This window comes from Cervus canadensis, chromosome 13 (assembly GCF_019320065.1).
Source record: "Cervus canadensis isolate Bull #8, Minnesota chromosome 13, ASM1932006v1, whole genome shotgun sequence".
In the NCBI taxonomy this organism is placed as follows: domain Eukaryota; kingdom Metazoa; phylum Chordata; class Mammalia; order Artiodactyla; family Cervidae; genus Cervus; species Cervus canadensis.
In genome coordinates, this window is record NC_057398.1 from 17,237,419 (window position 1) to 17,253,230 (window position 15,812).

General features: G+C 45.6%; 1 protein-coding gene across 3 annotated transcripts in view; it reads right to left on the reverse strand.

The window, feature by feature from the left end:
* CACNA1E (calcium voltage-gated channel subunit alpha1 E) overlaps positions 1-15,812 on the reverse strand; it is a 406,234-nt gene that overhangs the window by 34,402 nt on the left and 356,020 nt on the right. For all 3 annotated transcript variants that reach the window (XM_043485827.1, XM_043485828.1, XM_043485826.1), the window contains 6 exons: positions 14,919-15,120; positions 13,723-13,887; positions 12,623-12,733; positions 8,654-8,737; positions 7,811-7,936; positions 4,156-4,221 (listed from right to left, as the gene is read on the reverse strand). In XM_043485827.1, the coding sequence (XP_043341762.1) occupies positions 4,156-4,221; positions 7,811-7,936; positions 8,654-8,737; positions 12,623-12,733; positions 13,723-13,887; positions 14,919-15,120 (754 nt within the window). The remainder of the gene's footprint in view (positions 1-4,155; positions 4,222-7,810; positions 7,937-8,653; positions 8,738-12,622; positions 12,734-13,722; positions 13,888-14,918; positions 15,121-15,812) is intronic.

A 15,812-nucleotide genomic window follows, 5' to 3' on the forward strand; every position in this document is an offset into this window, starting at 1 on the left:
GAATTCTCCAGGCCAGAATACTGAAATGGGTAGCCCTTCCCTTCTCCAGGGGATCTTCCCAACCCAGGGATCGAACCCAGGTCTCCCATATTGCAGGCAGATTCTTTACCAGCTGAGCCACAAGGGAAGCCCAAGAATACTGGAGTGTGTAGCCTATGCCTTCTTGAGAGGCTCTTCCTGATCTAGGAATCTAACTGGGGTCTCTTGCACTGCAGGCGGATTCTTTAGCAACTGAGCTAGCTATCAGGGAAGCCCTCTCTAGATGGGAAGGGTATCCTTACACATGTACTGTCCTCCCCAGTCATGATTCAGATCTCAGGATCTACTCTCACAAGGCAATGTTTGTACAACTTAAGGCTTATCAGTCTATCTAATATGTGCTAAATGGAACACACTTTCCTCTGGAATGTGCAATTGAGGAACAGTCTCTGCTATTTTGCCCAAATAACTCCCACTGACACCTGCTTGGGGAATTTGTTCTCAACGCTGATTTTCAAAACCTAAATACTACTTCTCTCTCAGGGAGAATGGAGGTGGCAAGCTAGGTGGCATTGGGGAAGGAGGGAAGAAGGGAGATAAGAAGGCTGAGGGCCCCCAATCAGATGAATTGTAGCACTGAAAAAAATCCCAGCCAAACAATCAAACCTAGTTCTGGACGCCCCAGGAGGAAACTGTCACATATCCTTGCCCATGTTCATGTCTCCTTCTGTCTTTCTTTTCATCCTCTTAGTTCAAAATCCACGACTTATCCCTGATTCTTACACATACAACTTGGGGTTTTTTCTCCCTATGACTCTCCTGAAGACTTCATTAGTTGTCCTCTCTACGATTTTCTCAAACACCTTACCAATCATGAACTGGCCAGAGGGTACACTGTTATTTTATAAAAGTTATGTGTGTAATAGTCAAGGAGCTATTGTTAAGCCAAAAGTGCATATTTATTACAAAGGTGGCCTTTAAATTTTTTCACCTTTTAAAAAGCTTTTCACTTAGTCCTTGTCATTAACCCAAATCTCCGACATCAAAAGGAAAGGCTATGGAAGAGAAAGAAGGTTTGCTGAGACCCATCTGAACACTTAATGCAATTATAGGCTTAACTCTTGTTTTCACTTGGGACTGGGGTTTCCCAGGTGGCACAGTGGTAAAGAATTCACCTACCAACACAGCAGATACAGGAGACAAGGTTTTAATCCCTGGATTGGGAAGATCCCCTGAAGTAGGAAATGGAAACTCGCCCCTATTCTTGCCTGGAAGATTTCATGAATGGAGAAGCCTGGTGGGCTACAGTCCATGGGGTCCCAAAGAGTCCACCATGCCTGAGCAACTGAGCACACACATACAGAATTTAAGAACTAGAAGGAGCCATAAAGCTATCTATCCAACTCCTCTGCTGCACTGGTGATGATGCTAAGTCCAAGAGAGGTTCAGTGATCTGACTAAGTTTGCACAGCTGGTCAGTGGTGGAGCTGAGGTCTAAATGCCACACCTCCTAACTACTAGCAGCCCCAGAGCTCTTTCCCAAACCCAGCAACTTACTCCTTTTCACCCTCAGATTTGTCTGCAAAGCTCACTTCTTCCAAGAAGCCCTTGAAAATTCAGAATAACAATACTTCTCAAAGACACATCCTGTTGCTATCTCTGTCTTTCGGATGCTTCTCTACTCTTCTTTTGCTTTTCTGTTGGTATGGATCCCCCTGTTTGTTGTGGCTATACAAGAAACAACCTTTCTGGTAACAAGCTAGGTGTCTGCTTTTTTTTTTTTTCCCCAGGTGTTTTCTTTATTCATGGTGTGGGGTCTCTGTCAAGGGCCATGAGGAAGACAGCCAGGTAAAGGTACGTCAAAATGGGGATGCCATTCCTGTCTCGGTAGAATGGGAACAGTGCTTTTAGTTTTTGGAAATAAGTCTATGGACAATAAATTATTACACATCATGGCTACTGTAAATATCACAATGTCACAACTGGAGAACTTTCCACCTGCCACTGAAGAGTCAAAGAAATACTTGTGTTTCCTTGTTGGTGGGAGGAGAGTCACTATAGAGAAGGTGCAGATATGGGCCATGGAGCAGACAAAGCTGAAATTTAAACTCAGCTCTCCCACCTATATCTAAGATCTGGAGTGTGTTACAAGTTACTTAACCATGCTAGGCAACAATGGAGATAATGAAACCCACCTCTAAACATTTCACATCATTCCTGAATACATTAGTTATGTATCGTGTGTGTCCTGTATTTATGTGTGTGGGTATAATATATATACTTTAGAAGGGAGAGAGAGAAAGAGAGGAAGGGAGAGGCAGGAGGAGGTAAGAGCATACATTTAGCACAGTGTCTAAAACACTTAGGAATTCAAGTGATAGTAAATGATATTCATCATTATCAGTAGTACCACTAACAGGTATTAGAGATGGTTTTCCTAATTTATTTTGCTTGAAGATGAAAAGGGATAAGAACTATTTTGAAAGTGTTAGTTGCTCACTCCTGTCCAACTCTTTGCAACCCCATGGACTGGGGGCCTCCAGGCTCCTCTATCCATGGAATCCTCCAGGCAGGAATACCAGAGTGGGTTGACATTCCCTTCTCCAGGGGATCTTCCCCCTTAAGTGAGGACAAAAAAAAAACACCCTAATTTAATCAAGTTTCATTGGGCTATTCAAAAACATTTAAATTCTAGAATCAAATGCTTCACAGTTAGAAAGGACTTAATAGAAGTCAGCAAGACAAGCTTCAGCTTCAGCTGGGATTCAGCTTGCAACACACCCCTGACATCATCATTAAAGCTCTACTGAAATATCCTCTGTGAAGGAGAACTCATTACTTTTCAACCAAGTCTCACATTTTCTGACACCTGACATTCTATTGTATTTTTGGAGAACAAAACTCTCCCGTAATGGGATTAGAAGATGAACGAAATTAGGAAGTGCAGGCAAGAGAGAGGAGCAAAAAGATGACATTTCAGACAAGCTCTAGAAAGGGCTGCCGACACGGCAAGTCTGTGGGATGTGAGCAGTGGCTCCAGGTGGCAGCCACCACTGAGAAGGCAGCTGGCCGTCCAAAGGCAGCCAGACTGCCTGACTGCAGGAGATGGCCATGTGGCTGAGGTCTTACACCGGGGTGTAGCCTCCATATCTCCAAGTCAGAAAGTCAGCCTCTCGGAGCCCAGCAGAGCCTGTGTACCCAACCAGACAGGTGCTGGGATGTGCTGCAGGGTGTTTATGGTAGGTGTTCACACACCACAAATGACCACTGCCTTTTGAAAGATCTCTCGGCCCCTTCTGCTCAGTGGGCCTCTGGTTATCTGCATGAGTACCCAGGGTGGGAACCTCATCCACGTCTCAATCTTGAAACTGGAAAGGATGTGCTAACCCAGGAGAACCATCCAGCAAGCTGCATGGTCCTTTGACAGGCATCAGCTGGAATGTGGCCCAGGGATTTCCCATGGATTGGGCACACTGCCAGAGATTCTGAGTTGTTCCCAATCTCAACTGTTTGGGGTGTAACTCACATACATTTTGTGTCTGTGTCTATAGGAGAGCAACCATCTGATCTTCTTCTAGATCTGGCTCAAATATGGGAGGCTCTTGAGATACGGACCATCAGGAGCCTCACCCTCTCGTTAGTTTCAGGGGGGCGCCCTCTGGCCAAGAACAACGGCATTATCTTCCTTGGAATCCAACTGCTTCTGAGAAAGCACCAGGATCTGACAACCACAGATGAAGCCCCTGTTATCAGACCACACTGACCACCTGGGCAACCTGAGTGGGGAACTGCACATGTGAATTCCCAAGGTCATATTGCAACAAGATATTAGAGCGAGCCTCTGGGTAAGAGGCTTCCCTGATGGCTTAGTGGTAAAGAAAGTGCCTGCAATGAAGGAGATCCAGGTTCAACCCCTCGGTCGGGAAGATCCCCTGGAGAAGGAAATGGCAATCTACTCCAGTATTCTTGTCTGGAGAATCCCCTGGACAGAGCAGCCTGGAGGGCTACAGTCCATGGGGTCACAAAGAGTCGGACACGACTAAGCTACTAACACTTCCACCTCTGCGTAAGAAGGGGTTCTTTAAAGCACCTTCAATCCTGCAGGCTCAGGCTGGAAAGTCAGAGACAACATGGGTGACAGCTGTCCCCCATCAGGCTCCCAAGGCACCCACTCACCTGCATCCCAATGATGGCGTAAATGAAGAAAAGCATGGCAATCAGAAGGCAGACATAGGGAAGGGCCTGGAAGGAAGCAGAGACACGACCATGAATTTAAAGGCAGGCAGCTCTGGGGTCAACAAACTGCACCCCAGGCAGTGTAGGAACTTTTGCCCTCAGACTGACTTAAACACAGGGCAGCAGCTCTCTGTTCCCCTGGGATGTTCTATTTTGGAGTTCCATGCTTTTGCACATGTCCACATCGTCTGATAGGTATGCAAGCTGTTGGCCTCAGAGAGGTTCGTAATTTCCTTCCCCACCAGGAATCTTCTCAGACCCAGTAAAGTGTGTGGCCGGGTATCTGAGGGAGAGCTGGGAAAAATTCCTGGGTCTGGTCTTCATCCCACTCTGTATGCAGAATATTAATAACCTGGGCAATTATGATGCCAATTACACAGCAAGCATCCAGCTTTGACTCCCAAATCCCCGTATGACCCTTCCCACTCCTTCACTCAACACGAGGCTCCTAATGAAGCATCTGGAAGCAGAATGAATTGGCTGAGGGGTCTCAGTCACTGGTCAGTTCCTACAAGGCGCCTTCAGGCTCTGATGAACCATCTTTTTCCAATGTTTAAGCCTGCTGACTTTTCAGTCTGTTTTGTGCAAAATTCCAAAAAGTCTTTCAAAGTGTGAGTGACCACAAAACTCTGCCGTGCAGCAATGTGGCACAGACTTCAATCCTGTGCAAGCTACCTGCCACTCTGGGATGACAACACTTTAAAGGTGGAGGTGAAGGGGTGGGTGGAGGAAAAGGCAGGCAGGGAGTTGCCCCTGGTGGCTGGGGGAGATGAAGACACAGGGCAGTTTGGTTTGGGGGAAAGGGTGGGCGCTACAATTCTAGGGGATCCTGGTGCTGACAATGGACGCCCCTTGTTTTCACCACCCAGGAAGCCTTCCTGGCAGTTCGTGCGACTCCGAGGCTTCACTCTCTCAAGTGTGTACAGCACGACTCCCAGGAGGGCAATTGAAGGCTTCCAGACCGCACGAGCCAGGCAGAGCTTCTCCACGGTGCTAACTAAATGAAGAGTCCTGGGAGACTCTTACAATTTGAATAAAGAACAAACATGAAAATGAAATTGAGAGTTGGTGGGAGAACCCCTTCTCCCATGGAGTGCTGATTCTCAAGGTCTGTGAGCAGTGGCTACATCCCACAGGGGCACATGAAGACACCCTGGGCTGAAAGGAGAGAGCAGGGAGGCAGGTTTCTGGCCTCTTCCCATCACCTTCTATGTTGTGCTTCCTGCCTTTATTCTGCCTTCCCCATCTCATCATCTCTAGTCCCTGGCACCTCTCCCCATCCTGATCTCTCTCCTTGTCATGGCATACATTCCAACACAAAATAAGGAAAAGAGGGGCTTCCTTGGTGGTCCAGTGGTTCAGACTTCATGCTCCCAATGCAGGGGCGTGGGTTTGATGTCTGGTCAGGGAACTAAGATCCCACATGTGGAGTGGCACAGCCAAAAAATTTTTTTCAAAAAGGATTGTAAAACACCTAGACAAAGAAAAGACACAACACATTCACAGAACAAAGAATAACAACATACTTCCGGTCAGAAAATATGCAAACTGGAAGACAGCCGAGTGTCATCATTAAATTATGAAAGAAAGAAAAAAATAAGGGAGAGAGAGAAGCACTGAGTAGGAGTCAGTGGTGGGAAATGAGGTGATGCTCAGGGTGAGGGAGGGGGAGGCAGAGACGGGGCAATGCCGTCTACACCGTGTGACTCTCTGTTGTGCGTGTGCAGAGGCAGCCTTTGTTAAACCAACTTCAGGAAAACAACTTCTACACTGTGTCCCAGAGCGGCTCCAAAAAGGAAACACCCACCCACCACAGTGTCACCTGGAGACAGACACACGTGTCTCCACTCTTCTCTATTCACTGGAATAAGCCAACCATTTGGCCGTCAGTTTTTGACATGCTTTTCTTTGCCCTCAATAGTATACACTTTCACAGAGAATTGGTGATTGTGAGAATATGACAGGCTGACACATATTTCTTAAGAGACTAACAACTGGAACTTGTTGGGCAGGCCTCTACAAAGAGGTTTTAAGAGCATCTTGTGTTTCAAATTCTAAATCCAGCTCCACCCAAGACTCAAATGGTTAAATTCTTGCTAAGGGTTTTGATTTCTCCTCTGTCATTCAGTTTTGGAGAAACAGCTTTCATTGAGGCGAGGCCTCTGTGGGAATTATCACACCAAACAATTATGATGAAGACAATAAAGATGTCAAGATTGCTCATGGGAACCTGAACATCCCTACAACTGGTCTCACATTTCAGATGCACAAGAACTTGATGGAGAAGTAATTCAGTCATGATGGTGTGGGGTGAAGTCCCTTTTAAATAACAAGAAACCATGAATTCACTGACAAGCTCTCTTCAGTTCAGTTTGGAATTAAAATGTACAAATAACTGGACTCCCTGGTGGTCCGGTGGTTAAGAATCCACTTAACAACACAGGGGACATGGGTTCAAGCCCTGGTCCAGGAAGATTCCACATGCCTTGGAGCAACCAAGCCCATGCACCAGAATTACTAAGCCTGAGCTCCAGAGCCTGCGAGCAGCAATTACTGAAGCCCACGTGTCTAGAGCCTGTGCTTGGCAACAAGAGAAGCCACTGCAATGAGAAGCCCAAGCATTGCAGTGAAGAGTAGCCCCTTCTCTCCACAACTAGAGAAAGCCCGCATACAGCAATGAGGACCCAGCACAGTCAAACATCAAATAAAACAATTAAAATGTACAAATAATTAAAGAAGGCAATTATTGAATTCATGATTTTTCATCTTTGAATCAATTTCATCAGATTTTAAAAATACATTTATTGAAAAACCCTATTTTATGAAGAAAACAGTAAGTTTTTGAATAGCATAAATGCTCCCCAAACTTCAAAAATGAATTATATTTGCTACAGCATGCAAATATTTAAATATGGAAAATTTCTTTTACTGAAAGTCTCTGCCATTTACATGGGTCTCAGGTTTCAAGTTTTAACTTGTTTATTATACATACACCTCTGTAAAATCTGATGAGGTCATTCAAAAGATGCTCACCATATTAACCTTGCCCAGATGTCTTATTCATTTGCAGGACGCAGAGGTGGCCATTAGCATGTGATATATTCAGTGGTTCAGGAATTACATACTAATGATGACATGTGTGGGAATGGTATGAATCATCTTGTTATAAAACACAACTCAAGGAGTCCTTTGAAAAACTGTTGGGTGAAATAAAGCCATGGATGAAACTCTGAAAATGCAGAGGATATGTGACTATAGGTGGCTGGCTCTGTCCATGGATAGGATTGCTCTGGGCATTCTGGAATACTTGGGAGGGAACACACAAGCCCCTGCCTCAATGAACAGAGACAATAACTGAGTTTCAAAGTTGGGATGCTTTCTAGAATGAAATCCTAAGTAATCAGTCATAAGCTAACCACCTCCTGGCCGAGTTGTATTGTAGCTGAGGACTGCTGTGTTTATCTGATGCTTCTGACAAATAGCTATTCCCAGAGGCGAGGGAACCTGCAGAATAATGCTGTGTTGCCCGGTGTTCTGTCTGATGTGACAGGGGCCCCTCAACCCTCAGAGAGGAGGAGCTGGTAAGGCCTTTTACCTTAAAGGACTGCACGAAGGTCCACAGTAAAATGCGGATGGTGTAGCCCTGACGCAGCAGCTTGATGAGGCGGGCTGCTCGGAAGAGCTTCAGAAAGCTCATGTTGAAGCCACTGGTGTTCACCAGCTGGTGGACCAGAAGGAAACATATCATTAGTGACATTTGGGTCATTTAGAAAAATTAAGCACTGGCATTTGTGCATTTATCCCTCATTCAGATCATAAAATAGAACACGAATGGTGTCTTTCATTTTTAACCCCGTCTCCAGCTGGCAGGCCAGAGAGGACCATCTCTCTGAGCCTCCCCAGGCCCACCCTCTATTCCCAGGCAGGAAGGTACAGAAGTTCCCCCGATGGGTGCCCTGAACACAGTTGGCAAAACTGGCCTGCCTGGTCTTCTCTGAGTGGTCCTAACTCTGCACGTGAGTGTCAGAGAGCAGACCTCATAAATCCCTCTAGAACATGATGGTTTTGTGATGAGCTCTCCAAATTTTGTTTGGGATGAACCATCTCGGAAACACTTAAGGTCTAACAACTTTGAGGGCAAAGATCCTGTGCCTAGATTCTTGGTATCTCCTGAAGAATCTAGCAGAACACTGTGACATGGCCTCTCCTGGGCCCTCTATCCCACTCACCTATTTGAGTGGTGCAAATGGGACCAAGCCTTCCATGAGATCCAGTGTCATCCAATGTTCCCATTTTCTGGGGAAAGCTCAGGACTGAGAAAGTGAATAGGGGGCTGCACACTGGGTTTCAGGAGTTAAAAATGGACTGAAGGTGCCGAGGATTGCTTTAATGCTACTCCAGGACCAAGCTTAACGAGAACGATCCAAGAGCTATTTACCTTGCTGTCCGTCAGAATAATTTCTGTGATACTGCCAATCACGGTGATGAAGTCAAAGATATTCCAGGTGTCTCGGAAATAGTTCTGCCAAGTGAATTCAGCCATGAGCATTGGGGGGGGGGGGGGGGGGGGGGGGCGGGGAGAAAAGAAAACAAGGGGGGAAAATGAAGGAAAAAATATCTTTCATGGTAGAACTCTTTCACTTGAAATTAAAACTTTTCAATTCCAAGACAAGTTCATTTTAACTTTGGCTTTGGTTTCCTATTTCTAACCAAAAATGCAGTTTCTCCTCCACTAATTTGAGAATTTCTCATTTGGGAAGTAGTTTCATCACTATTTGAAGACTTTGTTTTTGACTAAAAAGCTATATAAAGAACACATAAGATTTTTTAATGTAATACTACATAAAAATATGTAAGAAAGTGATTTGTAGCCTAGAACACGTTGACCTCCAAGAAAAGAAAGATCATTGTCACCTACAAGACAATAAAATGATTTACACTATCAGTCTAAGGTTTCCTATAACTTTTAAATTATTTAAATAGGGACCCTATAAATACACCATTCTGACTTTCAACTAACAATAAAAGTCACAGAGATGTCCTAAGTGCCTAAAGATCATAGATGTGCCAAAAATCTCTTCCTAACCTCACTGAACCTTTTCAAACCAACTTCTGATTGGCAATAGGATGAACGAATTCATCTTTCCCATCTTTCTCGGCTCTGTTACACCTTTCGAGGAGGTGTGACTAAATAAAATATAACGAAGCAGTAATGAGATGAGAAGGTTAAAGGAGACAAAGGAGTAAAGGACCTGGAAAATTCACCAACCAGAAAACGTTCAGCTCTGGAACATTAGAGAAAAGTGGGCTCTGCTCTCATCTCCGGGGCTCAGGTGAACAGAGACCTTGGACTATATTCCTTAAAAGAAACAGAATACCTGGGTCTCCAAAACATTACCCACTTGCCCGTGGGTGGCAGCTCCTGTAAGTGACCCTTGGAGCACTGCACAACTATACCCTCTCCCACCCCCATGGCTGGCATTCAAGAATCCTTACTATACATGCCAGATTCTGTGCCAGACCCTTCCTCAGCATCCTTTCAGTTCATTTATTCCTCCCATGGATGCTCTAAGTAGGTAGTAATAAATACTTCACAACTTACTGAGTGGTAGGGCTGGCATGAAGAGTGGGGAGGGAAATGTGATAGAAATGGTATGGGGAGAGAGAAGGTACATTTATGAGTACCTACTCAGGACCAGACATCTTAGGTATATTCCCTGATTGGACACACACACAGTATCTCTGGCTGTACATGGCAGTTCTTGTTATCCTCCTTTAATGCAGGAGAAAACTGAGGCTTGGAGAGGTCTGTCTGATTCAAAAGTCACAGGTGCCTGCCAGGCATGTAGATAAACCAGACATCCAGCCTCACAAACTCACTGCTGTGAAGGGCGCCTACTCCTTCAGGACTGGGGCCAAGTTGAGTCTCTGAGTTCCTCACATCTCAGGGCTCTCCTGTTCCCAACTTGGGGTGAACTTCCTAATTCTTAGATGTGAGTGAGCAATAGTTGCTCAGTCATGTCCGATTCTTTGCAACCCCAAGGACTGTAGCCTGCCAGGCTCCTCTGGCCATGGAACTCTCCAGGTAAGAATACTGGAGTGGGTTGCCATTTCCTTCTCCAGGGGATCTTCCTGACCCAGGGATTGAACATGGGTCTCCTGTGTTACATTCTTATATAGTCCCTATTTATGAGCTAGAATACAAATCTAGGTCTCAGGGGACAGAAGCCCTGGATTCCAGTAGAGGAGGCTTTACAGTACAGCATGGTAAAGCCCAGAGGAGTACAGTATAGACTAGGAGATTATGGAGGACAAAATGTGGGCTTCTGAAGCCAGACAGACCGGGATCTGAACACAGGCTCTGTCTTTTAGTAAACTTATGCGAAGTACTGAATCTTGTTGAGCCCCAGCTCATCCATATAAGAAGAAAATCATAATGCCCAATCTAATAGAGTTCTTATGAAGGTAAAATGAATAATATGTAACGCTTTTTTCCCTGGTGGCTCAGATGGTAAAGAATCTGCTTGCAATGCGGGAGCCCTGAGTTCAATCCCTGGGTCGGGAAGATCCCCTGGAGAAGGGAATGGCTATCTACTATAGTATCTTGCTTGGAGAATCCCATGGATGGGAGCCTGGCAGGCTACAGTCCATGGGGTCACAAGCAGTCGAACATGACTGAGCGACCAACACTTTCACTTTTCTTTTTCCAGACAACCAATGTATTTTAATTCTCTCCTTTTCTTTCTTCTTCTTCCTTCTTTATTCCCATTCCACTATCCAATCCTACTGCCTTTTGGTCTGTAACCTTCGAAAAGCAACATAATTTTTCTGAACTTCAATTTCCTCATTTAAAATAAGAAGGCTAGTTTCTGCCATGCCTATTTCAGAGTCATTGCAAAGATCTGACAAAACAGTATATATTAGGGAATTCTGAAAACCTACAGTACCATATCAACGAAAACTTATTTGGGGCTAGTGGTGCCTTTTATAGTGTTCAGAATGCTTCTAGACCTTGAATGAAAATATGAGGGTGAGGGTGGGAAGGAGGCAGGCTTTGGGGCTGAATCACCTAGTTAAGCTTGTAAGTAGGTATTCAGTATTCCCTATAATTTGACACATAATTGGGGGCTTAAGCACAGACAATATCAATCCAACATGCAAGTAATCAAGATGCGGAGGAAAACTTGTCCTGTTGTTGTATAAGCTTCCCCCGCCCCCTGCTCCCCCTGCCCAGGGCTAGACTGTATTATAAAGGCATCTTTGTGGCTGGCAGTTTACTTTTTGATTTCCCTAAGACTCAAAAGGGAGTCCAACAACCAACAATACAGCCGCCTGCCATGGGTTCCCTTCAACTCTCCTCCCTACACCATCAAATCAATGACTTTGCAAAGAACCATTAGGAAGCCAGAAGCAACCCCCATCATCAACACTGACAACCGCCAAGCCGAGGTCAGAGTCCCTGCGCAAGCTGCCAGTGGTCAAACCCACATTCAGATAATAAGCTAAGTTTCTCTTCTTGCAGGGGACACCACATACACATATAATTTGAAATGGTAGCTCACACACAAAATAAGCGTGAAACAGCTTTCCGGTGGGTTTATCTGCATCCCACTGATCTTACTGTAAACATTGAGCCAAGGGTCGGGGGGCCGGTGGCAGAGAGAACTCTCTTGTTTATAGGACACTGAAGCAAAGGGCTAGGTTTGCTTAACACGCTTGATGGCAGATGTAACAATCTGCCAAAACTATAATTAGCAGTTGAAAAAAAGTAAAGGGAAGACTCCTGCCAGAAAAACTCATCCCAATGCTCCCCAAATTCCCGAACGCCCACCTCTCTCTCTCTCTCACATACAGACATTTTAAAGGTCACTAGTCTTTGTAAGCTTTAGTACGAAACATTTATTTTTGTTGGCAAAAGTTATTCTTCACATAACTAAAGGGAGGAGGACAATTAGATATTAATAAAATCTATAATTTTCTATGTTGGAAGATAAGAGGGCCAGATATCTTCCCATTGGAGTTAAAGAGTTTAACCTTCCATCAGTAAAAAGTACTTGGGTTTACATATCTCAATCCTGCTTGGCTCCTCAACAGGTAAACCTTGCTAAGTTCCAGTAAGACCTAATGATCGTGGCCCCTTGACCACTGATAGAATTTGAGAGGAACAGAGCAGAGGTCTATCTGAGGGCTCTGGTTCCTTTTGCCTTTTCTCCTAACACCCTCACACAGCATCTTGTCTCTATGGCCGTTTATTGAGCAGTCCAAACAAACTCACAGTTAGGTGGGTGGGTGTGTGAACCATTTCTGGAATAGCAGTGACCACCCCTCCCCCTTCCAACAGAGGCTGGGAATGAACCCAACGAGAAGGGAAGACAAGCATGAGGGCAGGATCAATCCCATGACATACCAAGAAGCCAAACGCAATGATCTTCAGGACACATTCCAGGGAAAACACCATGGTGAAGGCGATGTTTAGGTACTTCAGGGCCAGCTCATAGGTGCAGGGAGCGGAGTAGTACTGCCAGGAAGAGAAAGCAGGAAAGGTGAGAGGCATATCCAGGTCACAGAGGTTGGCCATCTGGCATCCCTGCCCTAGGGGGACATTCTGGTGCATGATGCAGAAGGAAAGATGGTCATCTAGGGCTAGAGAGGAGAAGTACACATCCTATGTAGCAAAACAAAACAGAGAGGAACACAAATCTTATTAGCAAAATGGCCAGTCTTCCTAAAACTGAAGGAGAGAAGGGCAGAAACATTTGCTAGAGTTAATTACTTTACCATTTAGTATTAAACGACATCAAACCTCTTCTGACTCTTAGAACTCCACAATCACCCACATCTGACATTGCCACCCTCATCTGCATCTGACTGCCATCACCAACCTTTGCTTTCAGAGTTCCATGACTGCTGCTATGTATTTCACTGCCTTTTACCCCAAGGGCCTAGAGGCTGGGCTGCTGATGGAGACAAGATCAAAGAGAGATTCCACGACGGAAAAGTAGGTAAGGAGGCAACAGACTGGTAAGTCGTTTTTTTTTTCTTTTTCTTTTATCTTTATTTTTTTTGGCCATGGCACATAGTGGGTGGCATCCCAGTTCCCCGAGGAGGGATTGAAGCTGTGCCCCCTGCGACAGAAGTGAGGAGTCCGAACCACTGGACTGCCAGAGAGTTCCCAATCTTGATTTTTTTTTTAAGTTTTTTATTGTGGCAAAAGTCACATCATACAAAGCACATTATTTTAGCCGTATTTAACTGTACAGTTCAGTGGTACTAAACACATTAATGCTGTTGTACAAATCTCACCATTACCCAGCTTCCAAATTTTTCATCTTCCTAAACGGAAACTCTGTTCCCATTAATCACGAAGTCCCCATTCGTCCTCCCTACCTCCCCCTCACCCCCCTGGAGGGTTTTCTCAGTGTCTTGGGCACACACACAAGTGCCCTGTGAGGGGGCAGTCGCCGAGGCTCAGCTCGCTCCAGCGCCTCCCAGCCACCACCCTCTCACCTTCATCATCAGCACGACGGTGTTCAGGGCGATCATGGCCATGATGGTGTACTCAAAGGATGGAGACACCACGAAGTGCCAGACGCGGTACTGGAAGGTGTGCCTGTTCTGGGGCATGTAGCGGGTGAGCGGTTTGGCGCTGATGGCGAAGTCGATGCACGCTCTCTGCGGGAGGGTCACACTGGTTAGCCAGGCTCAGATCCCCCAAACCTCGCACCCTGGGGGGCTCTCTGTTAAACACTTAGGAGAAGAGGACAGTGTAGGAAAAGAGGCCAGGACTGGATAAGCAGAGGTCAAAGTACAAAATAAATTATTTGGACAAAGCTACAGGTGGGATGTCACCTTAAATGAAAAGACAGAACCAGAAGGGTCTGTCCCATGCAGGAAGGACTTAATGGTTATCATCGATTGTGGTGTCTCTTACACAGCACATGGCTGAGATGACTGGGCAGGAAGCCGTTCCTCGTGCCTGCAGTCAGAAGTAAAAATCTATCTTCCTGTGCATTCCCACAGCACTTTCTTTGCTTTTGTCTTATAGATTCTTAACGATTTCTAGTGCAGTTCCAGGATAAAAACAATGAACTCGACAATGTGCCAGAACCACACTTGTTACTACAAAAGCAGTAATAAGTAAGGCTTGTTCCCTACCCTTACAGAAAATACACACCATTGAGGGACACTGCCAGGGAAGTGGACGTCTTAATGTTATAATGCTGGCACACGTCTCTAGACTACGTGCTGCATAAAAGTAAGGACTGCCTCTTACACAGATCCCTTCCAGGTCACTGTGCCTCATGAAAGTGAAAGTGTTAGTCATGTCTCTTTGCAACCCCACAGACTACAGCCTGCCAGGCTCCTCTGTCCATGGGATTCTCCAGGCAAGAATACTGGAGTGGGTTGCCATGCCCTCCTCCAGGGGATCTTCCCAACCCAGGGATTGAACTCGGGTCTCCTTCATTGCAGGCAGATTCTTTACCATCTGAGCCACCAGGGAAGCCCATTCCTATGCCCTATTCTTGGGCTTTAAACACAGCAGATGCTCCAAAGACGTTTATTTGATGACCAGCTAAAACATTTCCCCCCAATTCTCTAATTCATAAGAGAGTGGAAAACATTCTGTCTTCCTCCTAACACTGCTGGTCTGACAGTCCTTTCTGGATCCCCCACTGCCCCACGCTCCAGACCCCTTGCTTCACCTCGTTCTTCTCCAGGCTGCACTCCTCCATCATCTTGTCCCCTTGCTCCTGGAAGGTGATGATGATGAGAGCCACAAAGATGTTGACAAAGAAGAAAGGGAAGACCACAAAGTAGACCACATAAAAGATGGACATTTCCATCCGGTTGCTGCGGCTTGGGCCTCGGTCTTCCTCTGTTACATCGACCGAGTGCTGCAAGACTCTGGGGACAGAAAGAGGAGGCAGGCATGGTGGAGGTGGTCTTGGCAGCTGCTCTGATTCAAGGCTTCATTAGCTGATGTACCCCCCCTATTATATATATACTCTTAAAAGAATTTTTTTTTTTTTTGATGTGGACCATTTTTAAAGTCTTCATTGAATTCGTTACAATACTGCTTCTGTTTTACGTTTTGGTTTTTTGGCCACAACACTTGTGGGTTCTTAATTCCCTAACCAGGGACTGAACCCACTTACGCTGCATTGGAAGGAAAAGTCTTAACCACTGGATCACGAGGGAAGTCCCCTGTATTTTCTTATTTGACTCTTTAAACTTCAAGGATCCTCCATGAATTTGGGCTCCACAACCAAGCTGGTGGAGATCTGGTGACCCCCAAGCCACTGCTATCTCTAGCCCCTGTGCCACCATGGATCCAACTCCTAAGCACCAGAGTGACATTATGTTATAGGTGAGGTTGTTATAAAATACCAGGAGACTCCTGAATTCCCCTTTGGTATTTTGCTGCCAAAAGAGTACACTGCCACCAGAAAGTGGTGTCTTGGTAATTGCCAAGTCTCTGAAAAAAATCAGCCTGCAGCTATGTGCTAAGTCACTTCAGTCATATTCGACTGACTCTTTGCGACCCTGTGACTGCAGGGTCCTTTGACCCTATGATTGCCAGGCTCCTTTGTCCATGG